At 38.8% G+C, this 23946-nt stretch overlaps 1 protein-coding gene across 2 annotated transcripts in view; it reads left to right on the top strand.

Moving 5' to 3' along the window:
- The window catches only part of col14a1a (collagen, type XIV, alpha 1a), a 129287-nt gene that overhangs the window by 19903 nt on the left and 85438 nt on the right, over positions 1 to 23946 (top strand). For both annotated transcript variants that reach the window (XM_074682658.1, XM_074682656.1), the window contains 3 exons: positions 4513 to 4656; positions 5691 to 5786; positions 23723 to 23878. In XM_074682658.1, the coding sequence (XP_074538759.1) occupies positions 4513 to 4656; positions 5691 to 5786; positions 23723 to 23878 (396 nt within the window). The remainder of the gene's footprint in view (positions 1 to 4512; positions 4657 to 5690; positions 5787 to 23722; positions 23879 to 23946) is intronic.

Below are 23946 nucleotides of genomic sequence, written 5' to 3'. Positions count from 1 at the left end.
TTAAAAACGAAGCAAATGGGAGGTGATACAACAGCCCAGTAAGGGACCCTGCTTTGTTTTGTTTTGTTTTATACGCAAGCTTGACGACAGCTTACCTTTCAACAAGTGAGACAAAGTTGGATTTTTTTTAAAGCTATTTTAATAATTCCTGGTTTGACCCGAGGAGAGAAATTTAGAATTAAGACTGACAGGTTGATTTGGTTTACTCTCCTGCCTCTGTTTAACAGCTGACAGGTGATTTCAGGGTCAGTCCAAACTGTTACTTCTAATTGTATGGAAATGCTTAAACCTACGAATGCTACAGCTGAAGGGATGAACGTTTTTCCATGTAGTTTGAGATCTTTTGAAACAGGAACAGTTTTTAATTTAAAGTAGAGTTATTAATTTGAGGTATACAGGTTTGCATGATTATTATCCCTCCCCTCTTTCTGCATGGCCGTTGTTGATTTAATTCTAAACAGTCAAGAGAGGTACTTGGATGTAATGTATTAAGGTCTTTTTCTAATTTTAACTTAGCTTGTGGGATCCCTGTGTAACATTTTTGCTTTTGTTTTAAACACAATTGTCCTGGGGAAAAACCTCCTGATGTCTGTGTGCTTTCTGATGACTGTACAGGACCTGTTTCACATTTATAACAACACATTTTTGCTAAGCAGGATGCCATTAAATTCAAGCCAACATTTTGTTTTTGTTCTGGTTTAAAATGTTTCTGACAGCAGTTAAAAATATCTTGGTCTCGAGGTCTCAAACAAGCATCCGTTTTTTGCCATATTTTCCAAAATGTTCTTAATTAAACCTCTTATATGAAGAGAGGGTGGTTTTAATGAGTTTTCCACAAATTAGTCACTCAGCTCACTGCAAGCTGTTCTAGAGATTATGCAAAGAAAATAATCTGTTTGTATTTTGACTTTCACCTGATTTAAAGTAATAATTCGACACTTGGAAAGTTCAATGCCAAACTTGTTTACATGATCTTAGGATCAGTGGATAATCTGAAAGGGCAAACAACAAATCTGACTCATTTTAAAGTTTTGCATCAGGAGTTTACTAAACTAAAATGGTATGTCTATCCTGTCCATGTTCTGCAGCTCTGCACTACTGCCCGTTAGGTTTATTATGTTTCTGTGGAAAATCAAGCAATATGATTTAGAAAAAAAATACATTTGGGGTCCCTTTTGACATAAAAAAAATAACAAGAGATTGACAAATGATTGTTAACATTTCCCTTCTTCATGTTTACTGTGCAGACCTCAGAGTCACAGTGATCTTCTCATTAAAGTCTTGTCAGTGGGAAAAAATCTCATGAAATTGTCATGTTCAGAATTGTAAGCACACTGTGAATGAAAGACAGACTTACTCTGCCAGTGTTAAAACAATTTGACTTAGTTCTTTTAAACAAAAATTAGTGACAGTTCCTTGTGGTCAAAAAAATTTAACTTTTTGCTTTTGTCATCTTGGATGTAACAAAAGGTTTGGAAAAGGTTGTTAAGCTCTGAGAAAAATTAGGCCTCAGTAAAGCTGTGGTCAAATGGCAAAAGACCCATGATTGCAGACCCCTTTATGTTTAAGCTATGATATCTGGTTTACCTGTAATGGCTCGAGATCTAGTTGAATGCTTATCCGTGCTGTTACCTGATCTGACTTGCTGTCCCCTTCAGTAGGATTTATCTTCTTTCTCCTCAAGGCATCATTAGTCATCACTCTGCCTGCACAGGGGAAAGAAGAGCTGAGGAAGCACACATTCTCGGACACACCTTATTGATGGCTAGATTGATTGCAGGGTCAAAATTGAAATGGGGAGATAATTTGACCTGTTGGCCTGATGGGGATTAACTGCTCAGGAAAGGGCACAAGCACAGACACGCTTCGGTTGTGAGGGCTGGAAATTTATTACAGGGGACAGAATAATTTCATGACCTCAAATTTTGAAAATAAGAACCTTGACTCTGTGTCTACAACTCTTCAGACAAAAATGATGTTTAACATAGTTAGCTTTGAACTCACACAGAGTAGGAAATACCAGTAAAGCACCTAATAAAATCAAATTAAAACATGATTTCTTTATTCAAAAAAAAAAAAAAAAAAGTATTCACACAGCCACAAACAGAGGCACAAAGGCACAGGCACAATCACCATTGGGTATGTGGAGGGAGGGAAAACATGACTAAGGGACCAGTTCCTCAAAAAGACATTGCCACTGGTGGATAGTTGGTACTTAATACAAGGTTTAATTTCCAAGAGCAACTAATAACACTACCAGTTATATTGTTTATTTATTATATATATTATTATTTATATAATAATAATAATAATAATAATAATAATAATAATAATAATAATAATTATTATTATTATTATTATTATTATTATTATATTTATTTATTTATTTGTTTGTTTGTTTGTTTGTTTGTTTGTTTGTTTGTTTGTTTGTTTGTTTAATTTTATTTTATTTTATTTCAGCCCCAGCAGCAGATAAAGAAAATAAAAATGGGAAAACTCAGTTAATATAAAATACTCCTGTAAATACCCCATAAGGTACCAGTTTTTTTTTTAAAAAAAAGCATTTAATCTGCATTTTGGTTTTTGTGAATGCAGCTCAACTGGCAAACATAATCCCAAAGAGAGATGTGTGGTGAGGACCAAAGCTTGAACCACATTACCCAACAGAGTATTGAGGAAATGAAAGAATCAAGGTTTCCTGTGACATCTTGATAATTGCTGATTGACAGATAGAACAAGCCCCAAGAGAATGGCTCATTTATTGAGCCTTTTAACCAGAATTGAAAGATCAGTAGTGTCAGATGAAGCAGATTGAAGCCACAACAAGATTCAGTGTTTGACAGTGTAGGCTTATTTTATGGTGCTTTTGCTCAGTCTCATCTTTATTTTGGTGGTATTGAAGTCAAATTGTAATTTATTAAAAATATTTTACTGTGCCACAATACAAATATTTTCCAGCAAAAGGTCTATAGTCAATAGCAATGAAGTTGGGTCAAGTCTAGAAACCCTTCTTGGCATGGGTGGCTGTTTACTGTCTCAAACCCGCAGTAACACAGACTGAGGCGGTAATTGAGAGTTAGCTGAGGCCAGACAGGTGGGATGTCTTAAAGGAATTTTGTGGGGATTAAATCTAAAGGGCAGGAGGACAAGCACATTTGGAATAAAATGTCAAAACATTATAAAAAAAAATGTATGTCGGGGGCATCTCAGACAAGAAAGTAGGACATCAGACACTTGCAGCAGATTGGAATGAAAGTCAACTGAAGGCAAAAAGTTTTCACTGTTCATTTGAGGGTAGGAGGAGGATAAGCAAGGTTCATAGCCAAAGTGTGTTTTTAAACATGAACCTGGGCAGGGATTGTGTTTTGTTATCTCTAGTTCTAATATTCTTCCCTCGATTTCTGTTCCCCTTCACGTACTGTTTTCCTATTATGAAATTTGTTATTCAGGCGCAAGACTTTGCAGAGAACCCACATCACAATAGAGCAGTGGTATTTAACTTGATCATTGTCTTAAGATGTAAAATAACATTAAAAACAGAATTTGGAGGTTAATGATGGACTCTGTAAATGTAAAACACATCATTTTCTGAAGTTTCAAAGGTGACGCGCTGGCCCATTCTTGCCTGTTCAACAGTTTGCATCGACTTTGATGTGTTTTATTATTTCATAATGCACCAAACATTTCCAGTGGGTGATAAGTCTAGACTGCAGGCAGGCCAGTTTGGCACCTGGACTCTTCTACTTAAGTGGCAAGCTGCTGTAATACATGAAGAATGTTGTTTAGCATTGTCTTTCTTAAGTATGCAAGTCTTCCCTGAAAAAGGCATTGCCTAGATGGCAGCATGACTTACCCTAAAACCTGTATGCAAAGGTATATATTGTTCTGCATTAACAATGCCATGGCCATGTGCTCTTATGCTTACCATACCATCAAGGGTGCTGGTTTTTGCGCCCTTATTACAAGGGAGTGATCCCTCTCCTCTTTGCAGCATTGATTTCCAAAAAGAATGCCAAGCCATTTGTCAGACTAAAGAACAGTTTTCCTTTTTGCCTCATTCCATATTAAAAAGGCTCAGACCCAGATAACTTTGCGGTTTTTCTGGATCACATAAATATGTGGTTTCCCCTTAGCATCATACATTTTTGACTCGACTTGATTTTTGAATGCAGCAATGAACTTTTTTCACAGGCATTGGGGTTTTGGTGGTTGAAGATTAGGCTTTGATAAAGTGTTGAGGCATGTTGTGGGACCGTGTACTCCGGGTCTTAATTTTTCTCTGTTTTGTAACATGTCTTATGGTTTTATTAAGATATATAAAGTAAATCACCAAGAAATACACACACACTTATCCACCATGATTAATTATTATGAAATTGTATTAAATGTTTTCTTTCCACAGAGTTGATAACGAATTACTTAAAATCAGCCTGGTTATGAGAATGCTTTTAAAAGCACTGAATCAAATGACGTGTTGTAACTTTTACCTCCTCTTCCTCTCCTTTTTGTTAGGTGGTCAGCAGAGGGAAATCATAGTTTCAAAATCAGACACCAAAGTGGTGATAAAAGACTACAACCCCTCCAAGGACTACATTGTGAGTGTCATTGCTGTGAGTGGCAGTGAGCAGAGCAGGCCACTTCAGGGCAGACATAAAGGTATATGTTTTTCTCTTTATCTTATTTCTGTTTTGTAAAACACTCACTGTGGAGCTCTCACATGTTCTGTCTGCTCCGTTATATTCTTCACTGTCAAAATTGTCTTCTCTCCCTCCAGCTCCTCTTTGCAAAAATCTACTTTATTATTCTTGAATATTATTCTCTACATCTTTGTGTTGTCATCTTTTGAGTCCTCTCTTGTCCTTTCAAGTTCCAATTAGCTTTTTTAGCCCCTGATCCAGATCCAAGTTTTTAACACAGTGTACCTGCTGATGCTGGGTCCTGATCCAATACTTGTATTTGCCCAGGTAATAGCGCTGCAAACAGCCTATTACACCCAACTTAGTCCAGATAGCATCGTTTTTAAGCTCACGTTTAATCAGTGTTTTATGGTCTGTTGTGTGATATCCCCAAAACAAGTGTGCATGCTGGACTGCGCACTTTAACTTGAACGTGAAGGAATCATTCCAGTGTGCAGCGAAGATCAGTAATGACAAGCATCTGAGCTCTTAAGTTTGTTTTAAAATCACCAGTGGATTATGCTTTAAATTGTCTTACAAGTTGTCAGAAACTTTGCCGTACACTTTCAGTCAAGTAGTGTCTGAAATGTAGTGTGGAGGACTTTTCTCTGCCACTGAGATTGGCTAGAAGTCCAAGGCAATCAGCACTTCTGTAATCTTTTGCCCTTATTCACTCTCTCAAGACTAATTATTCTTCTTTCTGAGGTTTTTTCACTGTCTAGTGTGGGAAGTTTTCATGCTGTTGACTTTTTGGCCACAAAGTTTCTAATGACACAGATATAATATGTAACATGCATCCATCACTGTTCTTGTTAATAATCTACTCTGCTACATCTTAACCAGTGCTTTATTTTATTTTTTAGATGTATGTCATCTCCCTTGTGTCACATGTCAAGATCAAAGTTGAAAAGATCTCAGTTAAATAACTGCTTTTTTGTTTCATCTATCATCTTTGAAAAACATTTTGATTATTTATAGGAATTTGTTAACGTGAAACTGTTTCCTCTGTCACAGCTGAAAGAGGTGAGAGTGATGGAGGAGACAAGACTGAGCCTCAAAGGCTGACTGAGTCAGTTGCACCTCCTGAGGATGCCAACGAAATCTCTGGAGGTAGGACAAACACACACAAATACTGTTTCCAAGAGAGGAAGCCACACACTAATCCTAGGCTCACACGACTGTTTAAATAAAATAAATTGCACTGAGTAGAACTCTGCTTAAAGAGTTCCTCAGACAGTTTCCATAGAAATGTTTGGAAGTGGGGAAAACAGACGATCATGTCCTCTCTTTAAGGCTATCTCCACAGATCAGCAAGCATTTCAAAATTGAGCCTGTTGTTTGTTCGACGTCCACTTTGATCTGACTGTGAAGCGTTTCCTCAGTGAGGAGTTTGTGGCTGGTTAAAACAAAATCACACCTTTAAAATCAATACCAAAGCGTTCATCTGCCTGGTGGTCTACTTACCCACCAAGTGAGAGTAAAAGATGCCAAAACCATCCATGCCTCAGTGATGAATCACTCACAGTGCTGCTTTGAGAAAACTCTTAAGCATATGCGATGCTGAGTGATATTAGGTGACTCCTGATATTAAGCGCTGAATGAGCCATGATGTGTTCTTATGTCTGTGTGGTTTTCCTCCCCTCCCTACAAAACCGTCTGGCTCTCTGTCCATTTGTCACTGAAACCAAAATGTTCTTTTAGTTGGCTGCTCGGATGTACTCAGATTTAAATGCCTAATACTTCCAATAACAGTTTGGTGTAAGTTCTGTGTGATGAAGTGAAAAGAAGGTCAAGTTTTGCATGCCAAGAGACGTACAAACTTGAGACACTTGACTTCTTCTTCTATGTGAATGTTTCTAACAGTTAATCATCGCTTCAAGCCAACACAAAGACACTCTCCTTGGTGTTTGGGTGGGTGCATCCTGTAGGCTGTGTTTCTTGTTGTGGGGCTCTTGGAGAGACATATTCAAGAATTTGTGATTATTGAATATAGTTTAAAGCAGCACAGCTTCCAATAAGTATATACCGTGCGTCATCATTTTTATGGACTATAACCCTTATATATGATTTGCACAATATAATTTTACTCTGTATTGCAATATGTGCGCTCCATTTTTGCTGACGATGCAGGAGAGGGACATACACTCTCATACCCGCTCATAGAGACAGAGGGAGAGCAAGCAAGGGAGTATGGAGCAATTAACCGCGTTATAAAACTTATTTATAGACGCTTTGCATCAATGAATATGTAATAAATTGGCTCTTGTGAGGAGATTAATATATTGATAGTAAATCAACTAAATTTCATGCAGACTGCAATCTCTGTTAACCCTCACCGAGCCGTTAAAATAATCTATTGACCAGCATATTGAGCCATGGACTAAAATTCAGTTTACAGTAAATAATCTGAGAATATTATACCTAATTTGCTCTTTTCACAAAATAAATGCATAGTCTTTGAATGAAGAGATGTTGCCGCCACAAATACACTGACTTACTTTGTACAGTGTCATCTTTGCAGATGCAAACAGAAGCTTTAACATGAAAGTTTATCAAGTTTAGAGCTACAAATTAAAGCATCAGGTTTCTTTTTAGCTCTGGTGCTGTGAAGTCAGTGTCTTTGCTGACAGACATTGTTCCTTCAAATGTATGTAATGTAATTCAAATGCCTTTTTAGGCACAGAGAAGCACATGGTGTTAGAGCAGCGTCAGCACATCTGGTTAGACAATTACCAAAGGTCTTTTTGTTTTATCCTCACATGGTGAACCTGTCAGCGCTCTGCAGTGAACTAAGAGATTCACCGAATAAAAACTTAGACTACCACTGAACCCGATAACTTTGAAACGATGACATACCATTCTTCTGTAATTTCACACACACAGACTTTGATATCTTTGAAGTTCTCTTCCTCCTTTGTTTCTCTCTTGCTCTCCTCCTCCATCCTCTTGCCGTTAGTAGGCAGATTAAAAGTTGGGTTTCCTTCAGTCTGCTGTTATCAGAGCCACTCTCCATTCACTGCGGCAGAGGTGACCTTGATTGTGTTCTGCCTCGTACCTGTTGGGGATTATGATAATATCCTGCTGTGCTTCAATAGAAAGTGTGAATTTATAGAGTGTGCATGTGTGTGTGTTAGTGTGTGTGTGTCAGTTGTGCATGCCGCTTTGTGTACTGTAGTGATGATGATAATGTCTCACAGTGGATCAACAGAAGGTGCTCTTTTATGTTGTACGTGCGATGACTTCCTTTTCTTTCCCTCTCTGTCATGCTCTGTGTGGTTGTGTATGTTTGTGTGTGTATATGTGTGTGTGTGTGTGTGTGTGTGTGTATTAGCTATGCAAACCCGGTCCGTCACTGCTTTGTTCCAGAGTAGTAATCATCTCTCTTTAATGTCAGGGTGGGTTGTTTACAAAACCTTTCATTAACAGCTGGCTCATATTCTCATCTCCTCTCTGATGTGTTGTGTGTGCAGGTGTGTTTGTGTGTGAATGAATGTGTGTGTTGCAGACATCAGACAAGTCACTTATTGTTTTACATTCTGGCCAGCATCGTCTATCACTGTCTTCATATGTCAGGGTCACACCTCTGTGGACTGAAAAGGTGCTCTCAAGCTCTTTTACGCGTGATGATGGTTCACTTTGGAGGGACACAAAAAACCAACACATCAGGAACATGAAGTACTAAAACACTACAAAGCAATCCATATTAGCAAGACAAATACAAAAAAGCAATTTATGGATAAAAAATAAGAAAAAAGGCATTTGACCTTCTTGTTATTTTTCACTTCTGTCAACAGCATCTACATTTTGAGTGTGTGCGAGATGTGTGAAAACAGGTGCCTGTGAGCATGATAGTTAGCTGGTTTGAAGCTGCTTGAATGGGTGTTAAAGTAGAGGAGAGAGGACAATTAACTAAAGGAATTGTCCTGAAACTTCCCGGCTCGCTGTGTAATAACCACCTTAGCCTCCCACTTAGTTCTCTACAAATTACCAAACAGCATCCTGCAGACCGTAAGCAAAGGCTGTTCCAAACTAAACACATGGTGTCTTCCCAGAGATTTAAATGCAACTTATTTTCCGTCTGCTCTTGGGCTGTCATTGACTAAGGCTTTGAGCAAACAGGAAAGGATTTAAAGGAGTATCCTACCTTAAATTGGTCTTTGTAGCTTGTCCAAGTTTTCCCTGCTGATGTGGTGGAGGTCTGCGCTCCAAAAGTTAGTGATTTGAAATCAGCAGTGCCGCATTCTTAGACTTTGAAATTTAACCTGTATTTTCTCATTCAAATTGAACATCTCTGTCAGAAGACAGGCTTGTCCAAGGTAGAAGAGGCCTTACAGAAAAACAAAGAATAACATGAACAACACAGCATGGGCAAATCAGGACAGCAGTTCTTTAAGATCATCAAATATCCAATACCTACATACCTCTGTCAACACATTCTGTATAACACTCATACATTGTCTATTGATGTTAATCGTTCCAGTTCTATCTTTTTGAAGAGATAATTCTAAATCAAAGATGCATTATAGTAAAAAGCAGATTTAAACAGATCAGTTAAAACTCAGGGTCCAATGAAGAGCATTAAATAAGAGAATTGTACCTCGTAACTGGTGTAGAGAGCGGTTAGTATGTAATTAGCACAGCTATCTGGGCAAGAGGCTACAGCTTTAAATACCTGGACAACTATGCAGGCTGGAGCTAGTGTTTTAAGTATAAAAGGTCAGAAATGAAATTCATCTCACAGATTTAGCCTCAGTTATTCACTGGAGAACAAAGGTTTATATCATCCTGTTAAATCAGTACAGCGGTTCATTGTGTGCTTTTTGTAAATTAGTAACATCAGAGAAACATAATTACCGTGAAGCATAATTGCCTTATCTTTATCTTCCCCCAACCTACCTGGAGTAATTACCGTAATACGCCACCTTTAGAAGTTGAATAGAAAACTTAATACAGAGGCCCGAGAAGATGAAGAGAATTTTTCATTGAACTCACAGAAGAAAGAGAGGTGGGAGAGAAGTTCATACTGGATAAATTATACAGCAACAGAGACAGAGTTAGAAATAAAGATGTAAAGATAATACTGTGAAATTGTGTGTGATCTTGGGTTGTTTTAGGCTCATATTTATAGAGCATATATTTACGTGTTAGTCCTTTAAATCTATAAAGACAGGTAGGCACTCTGGGTTTGAAGATCCATTAGAAATCGGTCTAGTTGTTCCTAGGATCTGGAAAGATTTCAACTGTAGAAATACACAATTACAGTTCTCCATCTCTTCTCATTATTTTCTGACAAAAACAGTCCAAATGTAGATTCACACTTTTTGTCACAAAACGTGTGTTACTGGACTGTGTCAGAAATCTGCTTGTGATAAAATCAGTGGAGGTCTATTAGAAATGGGATTACCATTTCCAGAACCAGAGCCCCCTACATTATGTGAAATAAAAAACAAGTAATGGATGAGAAAAAGAATTAGAGCTGCCTGCCAGCTGAAGTGCCAACAAAGTTTGTCATACGTTCATTTTCCATTTGTTTCATTCAGTTTCATCGCTGCCAACAACAACCTCGGTCCAGGCTCCTTGATCAACTGACTGTATTAGAAAATGACTGTTTCAGTGCCTGAAGTTCAACCTTGATTCTAGTCACAGTCTGATTCGTCACAACATCAACATCTACTCTCTCCAGTTTGGAATGGGACATGGAGACAGAGCAAATCCTGTGTAATGCCAGTTCACTCAGGGCCATATGACCTCAGTTTAAGGAGGTTGCCATCTTTGTTCGCTTGATTCACTGGATCCACTTTAGGTAATTGCTTACAGAAACTTTCAAAGGTTCCTCTCCTAGAGACAATGCTACATGAATAAACACTGATTCATACCATCACCAGAACTGTTTTCAGCATTTTTTCCTTCAAATTATAACTTGCTCTCATCATTGAAAACAAGATGACAGTTGTTTAAAATCAGCTTCAAATAATTTACATTTAGTTTGGTTCTCCTAAAATCTTAATTCAGAATTTGTTTCTAATCAGCCAGATCAGATGCAGATGTGCAGTTCACTCCCATCATAAACCCTATATCTAGTATGAAAACCCAGTGAAGCATATGGATCCAGAGAGTTGATAAGCAGCTTTAGGTGTCGATTTATACGAAAGACCCCAATGAAAACAATGTCTCCTCCACCATTGGAAACTAGATAGGTGGCTGGTCAAACAACTGCAGGAGGTCAGCTCAGCATTCACACAGACAGGACAGAAAAATAAACACTCAGAGGGGGAGTGACAGGTCAACCTACATACCAGAGAAAAAAGGAGAAAAAGAAGAGGCTGAAACACCAGGGGGTTTATAAACCAGATCAAAGTCTGCTTGGGGCACCCACAGCTAGAAAAGAGAGATGCAGGACTGCTCATGGTCCTTTGCAGAGATGCCTGAGAGAAAGCAGAAGACACAGTTTAGACGCGTGGGGGGCAGAAACAGAAAGAGTTGGACAAAAATAATGAAAAAGTAATAAAGTTTTGGATCTAACCTTTGTATCTAGACACACAGATTTTATGAGATAGTCTTAAAAAGATAGATTCATGCACAACATCAGAGGCTGAAAAAGGTGCTTGGTCCCAGGGGGATGGATCCAGGTTTGTTTTCTCTTTTTTTTGTTTTTTATTTGAGTTCCATCCTTGTCTCTGAACCAAAGGACTGACATGTGAGGTTTTTAGATTTTTTCCTTTTCCTTTTTTCATTACAGGGTCTGTGAGGAGTTTCAAAGTGATCTCACAAAAAGTCTCCCTTCTAGATATACCTAATTGTAATCCGCACTAAAAATGAGATTATCAGCACCAATATTATATCATTTCAAATTGCTACTTCGTAGCTTTCTGATCAGGTCAAGCAGGACCGAAATGATTTACTGCACGTCTGGGTCTCTATGACAACACCATGCCAACTGACAAAGTTTAGTAGTGAGAAGAGATATCTTCTTTGTCTCTGCTGAAAATGATTTTTGTGATTAATTTTGTATTGATGGTGAACACTGGAGCCTAACTCTCATACAGAAAAGGGAGAGCATAAGAAAGCTAAACAGGAGAGTGATACAGCCCATGCTCAGGCCTAAATATATACAGCTCATAAACTACAAACAAACTGACAGTGTTTACTTGTTGTCAAGTTTCAAACAACAGCACTACGTAACTGAACTCATAAATACCTTACCTTGGCACATTGTAGCTAGTAAAAAGTTGTCTTGAACAAAAAAAACGTTTCTATCTGATCCCCTTTTAATTCCAAAACAAACACTCACCTCGCTCAAAGTCATTAGGACAGAGTAAGTGAGACAGCGGGCCAGAGGGTGGCGAGGCAGTCCAGATAAAACCGATCCTCCTGAAAGCATCTTTCAAGTCACATTTGTGTTTTTGGGGTGAATGAGAAAGTGTGTTTGGTATTAAACATTGAGAATTCAAACGATATATAGCAAGAAAGCAGTAATCAGTTAGACATGAGGGGACGGTGTATACACCACCAATGCCCTGGGCAAACAGAAGACGGTGGACCCATTGAACTGCAAGAGGCAAAGTTAGACAAGGTGAAGAGTAAATATTTCAGTGTTGCCTATAACCTTTGGACCAAGCCAAGTTTCCACACAGGAGAGAAGATCATATGGGTTCGACTTATGTGACAACACCTAAAGTTGTTGCAGTTTGCTTCTCTGATGACCCGTCCGCTGTTTTGTATATGAGGAAGAGGACTTTTTGTGCTGCTCTGATTGTCAAGCCTCCTTCAACAAATTGGGTATTTGGGTTTTTAGCCATTTTGATAAAATTGACATTTCCATTTCTAGAGCCATTGCCATCAAGTGAACACTGACAAAGCAGGCAGCCCTAAGATGACAGAGTAAAGCCTTATGCATTGAAATAAACCATACACCTTGGCTCTCTGTTGCTAATTGTTATACTAATACTTCTGTTACATTTGGTTGGAGGAAATCTTTTTTTAATTTTGATATAACTCAACTATAAGGTTGAAATGTCAGATAAGGTTGCGTTGAAGGCAGTAATATAAAGGATATATTTGTGAAGTGTATACACATTATCTCAGTCTGTCTTTAGTTTACCCTGCTTTAAATTCTCAATAAAAAATCCATACTTCAGAAATAATCATTGGGGCTTTGACACAATAACTGTTTTTAAGCTACTGCTTCTGGTCTGAGTCAGTGAGGAAATCATGCAGCCAATGACAATAAGTATCTTTGTCTTTCTTATCAAAGCCAGAACAAATCCATTAGCAGCTGTAAGTGAAGACAGTAATATATTTTCACTGGAGGACTGCCCTGAACAGTGTTTTCTCCAAAATAAAAGCCATTATTTGCACAGCTGCATGATATTAGATCAGAGGAAGTCTGTGTGAGTGAGGGTGTGTGTGTGCACATTAGTGTGTTTTAGGTGTGTTTTAGGTGTGTTTATAACTGTATTTGTGACAAAAGTGGGTCAGCAGTAAAATTGATGGTTGTCGCCCTGCAGACCATAAAGATCTGACAGATACTGATTTCTCTTAGCAAAGCTTAGTGCTGTACTGTTGAAAGGGCTTTAGAAAATTAAATGTGAAATTTGTGAAAAAAAAACACATATTGAGAGTGTGTGTCTAAAATATCTTTGGGAATTATTTTAAATGTAAATCTTGGAAAAATAACCATACCATGTTGCCTGTCGTGGCCTTTTGACAAAAAACGGTTTCACTTGGCATTGAATCATGTGTAGCTCTTTTGATGTTGAGGGAAAACAGAAACAGTGAAAATCTGTATCAGCCGTCAGAAAGGGAAAAATAAATGTTACTTTTATCAACAAATAATTTCCACAGGTGCCCCAAAAGAGAGGGGAATTAAGCCATTCCATCCAGCTGTTTGTTTTGAGTAAATCACCTTAAAATCATTAACAATCCACCAGGTGATGGTTGCTTTGTTTCGGAACAACACACTAAACAAACAAGAGGAGATCACTGAGCCAAACATAAAAGTCTCCCCTCTCCTTCTCTCTTTCTCTATGCTATGGTGCCTTCTCTAAACACACATTACCTAATAGGATGTGAGTGGAGTGTTGCCTTCCTCCTTCTCTGACTGTGGCTTTAAACTGGAGCTCAGACGGGCTGACACAAACAGACTGAACCCAAGGGACAGACGGTTAAAGTTGAACCAGAGGCCAATGAGATTCTGTTGACATTCAATTCTCTGATGGTGAAAGAGAGAGAAAGAGTCCTCTAGTATCCATCACGTCTGCAGAGGGTAACAAACACGCACCTAGAGAGCAAGGTCTCTGTATTTATAGCCAACCTTAATTCCTAACATTAGCATTTATTTCAGCTTTGGCACCTTACAGCTATATGTGAGTGTCTCTCTTTATATTTATCACTTTGCTAATTCCCAGCTTTAACATTCATTTCATCTATTTCAATTTCTATGCATGTCTTTCTTTATTTATTGCCATATTACTTCCTCTAGTTTGCACTTTGCTCTTTTAAGTACTTAATTCCTTACTTCAAAGTTTAGTCAGTGTGATGCTCACTGGCTGCACAAGATGTCCAAGTTCTGTGGCCAGAGAGATGTGTCACTGTTGGCAGACAGATATATAAAGAAACTGAGCAAGGAGGCAAAAACTGATCCTACAAATGAGAGCAGGCGAATGCAGTAAAAACATGTAGTCAGCTCAAGTAAGTACAGACTAAACACTAACTTGTCAAACCCTTTGAATGCCTCCTAACATTACATCATTTCTTTCCCCTTGTGAGCAAAAGGAGCCAGACCTTTATGTCATGAGCATTAAAAGCTCCAAGAAATGTAAAGGGTTATGATTGGGGTGGTGTTGTGTGGATGTGCCTCTCAGATTTTGTGAAAAGCACAGTTTCCGTTTTGGCTGGTGTTAAAGTGTGAAGGGCAAACTAAGGCTGGTGTTAAAAAAGGTATTAAGAGAAGAGAATGAAAAACAAACCCACATGAGAAGAAAGGCGACAAAGTGAAAAGCCAGGAGCTTCCTGAAATGAGCTTAGATCTCCATTTGTCTCGTCTCACTTAACAGTTTTATGTCACTGTGAGCTGTGTTTTACATTTTGTTTTGGGAGCTCGCCAACTCCTGAATTATTCCTATTAATAAAGTTACAAAAAATCATCCTCACACACATGCTGGATCTACTCTTCATTTTTGGAATGAATGTGTGTGTGTGTGTGTGTGTGTGTGTGTGTGTGTGTGTGTGTGTGTGTGTGTGTGTGTGTGTGTGTGTGTGTGTGTGTGTGTGTGTGTGTGGTGTCTCTGTACCACTGAGATTTCTGTCCTTGTCCTCAATTAAGTGAAGAGGGGGTCATGGATGGGTTGAGCTAATTGTTTGACTGTGGTTTCATGTGTGTGTGTGTGTGTGTGTGTGTGTGTGTGTGTGTGTGAGTGTGTGTGTGTGTGTCTGGATGTGATAATGCTAATGGCCTTTCGGTCATTATGGGCAAGGACTCCTTAAGTCTAGAGGTCAATTAAAACAATTAGCATCCACTTCGTCCCTGTTCCTTCCTCACTCTCACCTCTCTGCTCATGGCCACACTGAAGTTAGATCATGTACACACTGTACGTACAGATCTACCGCTGAGGTGCTCATTTCATGCTATGGCTTATAATTATTAAAGAAATGGCAAAGGAGATGTATAATAACTGTTGCATTCTCTCATCTCATGTTGCTCATCTTTCTATCTGTATCTGCTACTTATGCCTAAGATTAGGGATGTCCCGATATTACATTTTCACTTCCGATACGATACAGATACTGCAGCATTGAGTATTGGCCGATACCCATATTAATCCGATACGATATCAGCATTAAAAATGCATACTTTTATTACTTATTTTGTAGTATGTCTGTCATGTTAGAAAAGGCTTGATTAAGAGATATTATTCAAACAAAGAACAGTAATCAGCAACAGTAGGTATGAGGAAAAAATGACCCATTTATTATTAACCAATGGGTAGCAGAAATGTTAACATTAAACATAAAAGATACTAGTAATTGAATAAAATAAATAATTAATTAGAAGACCCAGAAAATAACCTAAATAAATCAAATAAAAACAGCAAAAGCGGAGTCTGGAATGGAGTGGTTATATCAGAGATTTTAGATGCATTCCGATACGATACCGATATTTGTTTTTTTGCTGATATCGGACCGATATCCGATATCAATATCGGACTGGGACACCTCTACTTAAGATTTAGCTGCTTTAAATAATTTAAACACTCTCTTTCTTGGCTTCACCACAGTAGTGTTTGACACTAGTGTATCCGAGCTGATGATAAAAGTGTTGTGCTTGAACAGCCCCAGCAAAAAGATAAAAATGAAGATATAGTAGAGAGACAGAAGACAGGTGGACTGACAGGCATCTTGACCCTCCTTCATGATTAATGAGTAAGCCGGTGTTTTATTGAACAGTTCCACAAAAAAACTTCTGCTGAGCCAAACCCATTTCTTTAGGTCTTACAATGTGTGCATGGAGCTAAAAAATAACCAGACACGATAAGAAAAACTCAACTCTGAAATTTGAGTAGTTTAACAAGTGTCTGTGTCAGTGTGGATGTGTACACCAGACAGATTAGAGGAAGATAAACAAGGCAAACAGAGACAGGTAGAGACAGAGCCACAGACTCAGGGGGATAGACAGACGGGTTATAGCAGCCATGTGTTGTGTTAAGCATACGTATGGAGTCTGTGTTGTCAGTACGTCTGAGTGATCAGTCCAGCAGAACAAGACGGTGGATTAAAGATCAGGAGGCCAAGCAGGGGAGAGGTCTCTGGTGGAACGACGCAAACAGCCTAAAAACAGCTGTCGGATTACACCTTAAAACCCCCAAGATTGCTCTGCTTACACACACACACAGTCTTCCTCTCACGTAGGCCCACAGGTTTCGCAGATGAATATGAATGTTTGTGCCTGGCTGAGTTTGTCTGAGCTGCTCTGAGGGCCACTGAGCAAACGACAGGTGTATCAATCTGCTGCCTGTCTCTTGATTGAATAAGCAAGCCCCCTGTGTGCCACCAGTGTTTTTCTGGGGAGGAAAACCTTCTGCACTAAAGCCATAACAGCTCTCTGATGCTCAGGCAGTTCTAAATCTCGAGTGTGAAGTTGTGACTTTCAAATCTTTTTTTTTTTTAAATCATAGCAGCCACTCCAATTTTTATACTCAGAAAAATAGTTTTCAGACTGTTTACAGGCTGTTTTGAGTTGTTCACCTGGTTTGGTTCTTGTCGGTGAATTAACTTTTAAGCTTTAACAGCTAACAAGACCAAAACAATTTTAGATAAAGATTATTTTAAGTCCATGTAAATAATAAAAAATAATAAATTTACTGTAACTATGTTAAAACAGTGAAAACTACATTGACTAAACTGTTAAAGATTTTACCCTCTGTAGGTAGAGCCACATAGTGAGTTTTGGCCCATATCACATTTCTCTATCAACTGTAATAACTCAAACTGGTTTAAATCAAGCTGGCTTGAGGGTAGGAACTTTTTATTGGACTAACTCAACATAATGGGGAAAAAACAAAAACGCTGTAAAATTGGAATCTGTATATTTCTAAAATCACTGATGACAAGGAAACAAGCTGAAAAAAAAAACATCTGCTCACGTCCGAAATGATTGTATTGTAATATAGCATGTTAGCTTGACATCACTGAAAAGTCAAGTTGTATTTTTACAGAAATGGGAAATCTGATGTCCAACCAATTGATGATTTACTCCGGCGCTCCACAGTTGTATCCCTAGGTGTGGAAACAGATTGTGACATCTCAAATATTTCAAAAATTTTTGATAGTTTCTGACTGGTTTTATTTTCAGCTCAGCTCTGTACGTCTGCAGGTAATAAGTCTGAGAGAACATATTTTCTGAGAAGTAAAGATGATAAAGTTTTGGTTGAAAATGACCATATGTACTCTCTTTTTTGGCCCCTGTGCTTAAACAGAGGCAGATGGATAGCAAAGTCAGTTGTTCTCTCCGGTGTAGCTCTGTTGTGTCACTTTAAATGCCCTCTGCATTTTCATCTCAGTTTGGTAAAGCACTTAGCGGGTACACCTACACATGAGCAGAGGCGAGGGGAGCAGACTACATTGATTTAAAGTGGGCATTTTCTCCACATATAGAGGAAATTGCTTATGTTGAAACATTGGGCTCTACGTGATAAAGCACAGGCCGAGGAAATGGATCCTATTACTATTCATCAGGAAAGATAAATTGAGAAAACATCTCTCAGGGGTGACCATAAAGAGGCTGTTCACCTACTGTATAATATCATTTCATCACTTCTCTGAAGTGTGTATTAATACAGAGAGGATTAATACATCAAAATCTAACATTTCATCTCCAGTTAAACTATTTGGAAATGATCATTAACTTATTTTGTGATCAATTAGCCTTCTCTCAGAGGTGAAGAGCGCTTCTGAAAGCTGATTCATGCAGGAATAAAACTTATTCTGTGAGAAAAAGGGAAATGTTCTCACTGATGTGGGAGCTGTCGCTGCTACTTTTCATCTATCTGCATGTCAGTCACAGTTCCTCAGTGTTAATTCCAGACACTGAAACACAATCAGAGTGGCAGGGGAAATAAAACTTAACTAAAGGGAGATTGAAATGACAGCACACTCCACTGATCCCTGGCTAAATAGGGGTCAGCAATAAATCAAGGCCGGCATGGAGAGCGCTGCTGTTAATGAGAACAGAGAGCGATAAAGAGGAGGAAGGAACAGAGGGTGGAAAAGTTTTATGAGCTAGATAAGTTTGTGCATTTTGAGGATGTGATGTGTGACTCTATGCATTAACTTGTCTGTTTGTTGTTTATACATTTCTCTCCTGACTGTATGCACACGTCTGAGTGTGTATGTGAAGCCTCCTATACAAGGTCACAGACACTCTGCTTTAATTAATCTGGACTGCTGTGTGGATAAAAAGTAGCTTTGTGTATCTGAGTTTGAACCCTTACATGCTTCTTTTGTGTACTGTTACAAGTGTAACTTCTGTGACTTGTTTTCTCCCTTCAAGTTCTCAGCTTTGTCCCACGCCTCTGTCACTGTCTTTGTGGCTTCATGTCTGTCTTAGCTCTGATGTTGCAGCCCGCAAACAGTGCTTTCCATTGTTGCACTCAGATTTTTAATACCCATTTCTCAACTCCCACACAAGCTAATTCAATTGTCAAGGAGCCACAATTTTTTTTTTTCCCACAGCACCGCAGACTGCTCTGTGGGTGGAGTTGTAAAATGTGGTGGCTTTCTCTCGCTCTCACAGACACCAGGTGGACAGTCTGCTAATCACATGCTTGCATGCTAATTACTGTTGGTTCTCGTCCAATTGTGCGTCTGCATATGAATAGTCGTACTGACAGCAGTGCCTTTACTGTTGTGTGCTTTCATGTAAATACAGTTTTAATATAATTCAGACAACTTCATGTTGCACAATAAAGTTATACAGACGCAAATCTGCAAATTCAGTCTCTTAAGTTTTCAGGGTTGTCACATTTGTGCTGTCACACTGTAATGACTCTCCAGGGAACTTTATAAAAGGAGCTAACACTTGTACGTTGGTAACACCTGCTTTTCACCGTCTGACAAAGAAATCTGTTAAAAAGACGTATTTCACAGAGCCATATTCTGTGGCTTTTACACCTTAATTTTTTGGGGTGGGTTTGGGAGGAGGCAGGACAGTGGACAGAGCAGGAAGCTGGGAAAGAGTGCGGGAAAGGGAAGCCAACTCATGCCGCACATTATTTCAGTGTGGGATTCAGCCAGTAGCCCATGCTCCCAAAAGCCAGTTTTGAACTTCATTTGTACAATGTGCATCAGCAACCTTCCACAGTATTTTTTCCTTTTGTTTGCTTTAAATAATTAACATAAAAGTGCTACTGCCACATTTCAGCTACGCCAGGCACATTTGGTTGTTTACCTGTTTATTGGCACCAGTTGTTTCCATGCTTGATTTTTCAACAGAATTTAAATAGATTAATTTTAAAACATTCACACCGAAAACCTTTGTTTGATTAAAAGTAAAACACTTGGCAGCCAAAGAAAGCTGGAATAATAAATTGTGGGTTTTGGCTCCAAAAGCATGCTGAGTTGTGATGCGAGACAACAATACCATCTGAGCTCCCCTCCGGCACTAATTTTGTACTTCTGTCATTTATAGTATTTTAGTAGGTCACTGAAGCTAAAGCAGTTAAATTGATTATTACTCAGCTACATGTAACATGGCTTATACACCTAAATGTGTTTAGATTTAGATTTTGTTTCCAAACAGACTCTGTCTCAGTCACATGTATTGACAGTTTATGATTGATGGGTACAGAAAGGCAGAACAGAAATGACCAGGAGTAACCACACCCTCACTCAACAAAGAAAAGACTCAGCACCACACAGTCTGTCAATATGCCTGCAGTATATCAGAAAACCCAAATACAATATTTTGTCTCCTCACCAGTTTTCTCTCATCCTGCTTTTGCCTTGTTCCCTGGCTGCCTCTCATGCTTTTTCTCCCTCATGTGCCACACAGACACAGTGCCCCACTGTTCCCCCCAGTTACTGCACTTTGACCTACAGCGAAGGCGTCAGACGGGAGGAGAAAAATGGGCAAAGAGGTAGAGAAGAGGAGAAAGAGAAGGCAGATGGTGCTTGGAGGAGTAAGAGGGACCTTCGACAAGACTTTTATTGTCTTGCACTCAGGCAGAAAGTAGAAAAGAGGGATTCAGTAGCAAGTACAGTAGGCACTGTCTGCAACACAGAAACAACATTTTGTGCTTCTTTAAGTTCTGTGTAGGACAAAGTGTACATGGCTTTTCTATTATCTCTGTATACTCCTCTTCACTATATATTTTGTATCCGAGTGTGATTTAGACGTGCCTTCTACATGCTGAGGTAATTTTGCTCTGATTGAGGGTTATTTTCCAAAACACTGGGAAAAAAATGAATAGAAAATTGTGTTGGTTGATTACCGAATAATCCTGAAATAGACTATATTGTTTTAGTCTGGGCTCATAGAGGGAGATGCACAATCTAGTATTTGACACTAAATTTTGTGTAACCTTCATAAGTTTGATATCTAGATTCAAGGTTGTGATATGAGGCATGGCCACAAAGTTAATGACACAACATCAGATAAATACATGACATGACAAAATTTGCATTTAAGGTTTACAAGATTTGCAGTTTTTCTTAAACTAAAGGGAAACAGTTTTAACGGGTACTTCATGTCAACAAGCAAAATAAAATGCGTACCAGTTTTTAATCTTCACTCTTTAGCTCATAGTGACTTTATGAGGTTGGACCATTTAGAGTCTCATTTCCTGTTCAGCTGCATGACATTACTAAGTAGAGTAAACTAGGCATGAAAACAGATTGTAATATGTGTTTTATTACGCATCAGACATCTTACATTAAACCCATCGTTTTAGTAAATCAGAAGTTGACCCATGTGACCAAGTCCTTCATGCTCACTGGACTGTCGTTTAAATGATTGTTTGTTTTTTTTCCCAGGCTATATACAAATTAGATACACCTTCATTGTCATTGCTTCAAGTACATAGAAAATGTATTTCATTCTTTAAGTGCAAAACAGCACTGATAAATAAAAAAATGTATAAACATTTCACAAGTCAGTGACTGCTCAGGCAAAGACACTGTTTTTGAGTCAGTTTGTGGTGATTTATTTACTTTGTGGGGCGACCAGAGGGCAGCAGTTCAAACAGGTGATGACTGGTTGTGAAGTGTCCTTGAGGGTGCCGTTAGCTCTCTGCTGTATAAATATCCTCCAGGGAGAGCAGAGGACAGTGTATGATTCTGGGATGCAGAGCTGGCTCTTTGGAGAGCTGTTTTAACCATGCAGAGATACAGTAGCTTAAAACAGTCTCGATGTTTAAATGATGAAAGAGACACCGCTGATCCTTCAGCATCATCTCATGGTTTCCACAATATTTGCTGCTGTACAACTTAACGGTTTACAGCCTCCAGCGGGGATAATGTAAAGGAAATGGACCTCTCTGATTATTGCTTTGGAAGTAAAACACCAGTGTCGTGTCTGTTTGAAGGACGTTCTCACCCTTTCCAGCAACAACCCAGAGAATGACTAACACGCTGTAATTATCTTCACTATGACCCTCTAATACTCTGTTTACACCTTCATCATCTGTCATAAAGGCCTTTTATGTTACACAGTACCCGACTCTTTGTTTCTGGCTCTTTTTGTCTTAAACAGGAAGCTCCTCACCTTCCTCTTTACCACAGAGTCAACAGCAGTAGCTGTACCAACACCCTCTTAACAGTTTCTAAAATAGCTCCTCAGTTGATCCGTGTGTTTGTGTACAGCTTCCTCTTTCTTGAAGCAGTCTCTCAGCTACTTAGTGATGGTTCTTTCTTCTTCCTCTTTAACCCCAGAGCTCCTTTAAAGGCCATGCTTGTCTATTTGTTAAGAAAAGGAACTCTACAAAGAACCATGTTTTTGCTTTTGGCCTCACAGACTTTTGCCATTTTGCTGAATAGCTTAAGCTAAACCACAGCTCATCTTATCTGCGTCTTTTCAGAAGCAATAAGGACCTCTGTGACCATTATGTACTCAAAACTATTTGTATAATATTCTTGGCAAACGTTACTTGAAGAGTATTTTATAGGACACCGTCTCAGTCTTTCATGTTTTACATTTGCAAACCAAAAATTGTCATCAGCTATCTCTTAACCTCACTGTCCTCTTTCCTCTCCTCCGTCTGCCGTCTGCAGCAGATGGATGGTTCAAACAGTCACACAGACACAGACAGCAGACAGGAAGGCTCCGTCTGGAAAATCACTTCTTGAAACGAATACCTGCGTGGCTCATTCTTTTTTTAAATTTTATTTATTTCAGGCTTCAGACAGTGTTGTCCTAGATCGAGGCACAAAAAGCACAGCTGATACAGTAAATGATACAGATTTGCTTTCCAGGAATTACAAAAAAGGATTGTTTTCCAAAACACAGTTGTCATTTATGTTCCTTTTAATGTTGTGCTGTTTTGGGCCATCAGCCACCTGTTCTTGTCAACTTCAGTCATTCATGATAGTGTGGATTTATGACTGATGCTAGGCCAGAATATGAGTTATATAGGAGATAAACGTACCCATGTGACAGCAAAGTGGAGCTACATTCAAAGAGAAGGGAGCCTGATATTAACTAAAATGTGTCAAAGGTCTTAAGACTACCACAGGACATTAATATTATTTTTTTTGAGCATCATGACAAATGTAGCCATTTCTTCTGTTGAAGACTGTGTTGGGCGGGTATAAAAATTCGAAGTTATAATTCACATTTCTTACAGTCAGCACTCCCTTTTATTGCCTTTCTCCATTAAGACACAAATATCTGACCTTATCAGCATGTTCTTTAAGTGGATGTATTCATTTATAGAAAATCATACACTGCAGGATGACAAGATAAGCAGTTATGTAATTATGATAAATGAACCAATAAAAGTGTATGTGGGTGTGTGAGACTGCACCCACAGTATTGACCCATATCCAATATCTCACTATTAGTCTCAGGTGGGAGGAATCTTCTGTAGATTTCCCTTTAAAATCTCTTTTGAATGCATAGTGAATCTGATTTGCAGTCATGTTGAGATGCTGACAGAGTTATTGGATGAAAAACAGCAGTGAGTTCAAAGGAAGATAATGAAGTGCTTTTTTTACACCACGTGTTTACATAGTTTTAGAGAAAGGGAAGAAGAGATTATCTTTGAAGCTAGCAGTGGATTCAGACTTGATTTTTATTTGTATTTGCTTCATTGTACTGAATGTGGAGAAAGTGCTCTCAGTATGCTGGGGACGTTTGCAGATTTCTTTTTGATTAATTGTGTTTGTCTTGTGCAATAAAGTCAGCCTCAAACCTGCCATGCTTGGGCGTCATTTGTGAGTGCATATGAGACGTCTTTAAACCACTGAGTTATTAGCCTTTGTGTCTGTCTTATTATCCCTAACTTTGGTCATTTTGAGTTCACACCATTCTGTCTTCTCTTCTCTCTTTATTTCAGTCGATCAGTTTGTGTGTCGCACTGAGGCTATTGCGGACATCGTGATCCTGGTGGACGGCTCCTGGAGTATTGGGCGTCTCAACTTCCGTCTGGTCCGAATGTTCCTGGAAAACCTTGTTAATGCTTTTGATGTTGGCATAGATAAGACAAGGATAGGTAGGTCACTGCAACTCTAGCAGATGAGCAACACCACAGGTATAAATACAGATCTCTGATGAAGTTGC

The sequence above is a fragment of the Halichoeres trimaculatus genome, unplaced genomic scaffold, assembly GCF_033239565.1.
Source record: "Halichoeres trimaculatus isolate MK-OKI-2021-1 unplaced genomic scaffold, fHalTri1.1 fHalTri1_scaffold_12, whole genome shotgun sequence".
NCBI lineage: Eukaryota > Metazoa > Chordata > Actinopteri > Labriformes > Labridae > Halichoeres > Halichoeres trimaculatus.
This window is presented reverse-complemented; position numbering and strand designations above follow the sequence as displayed.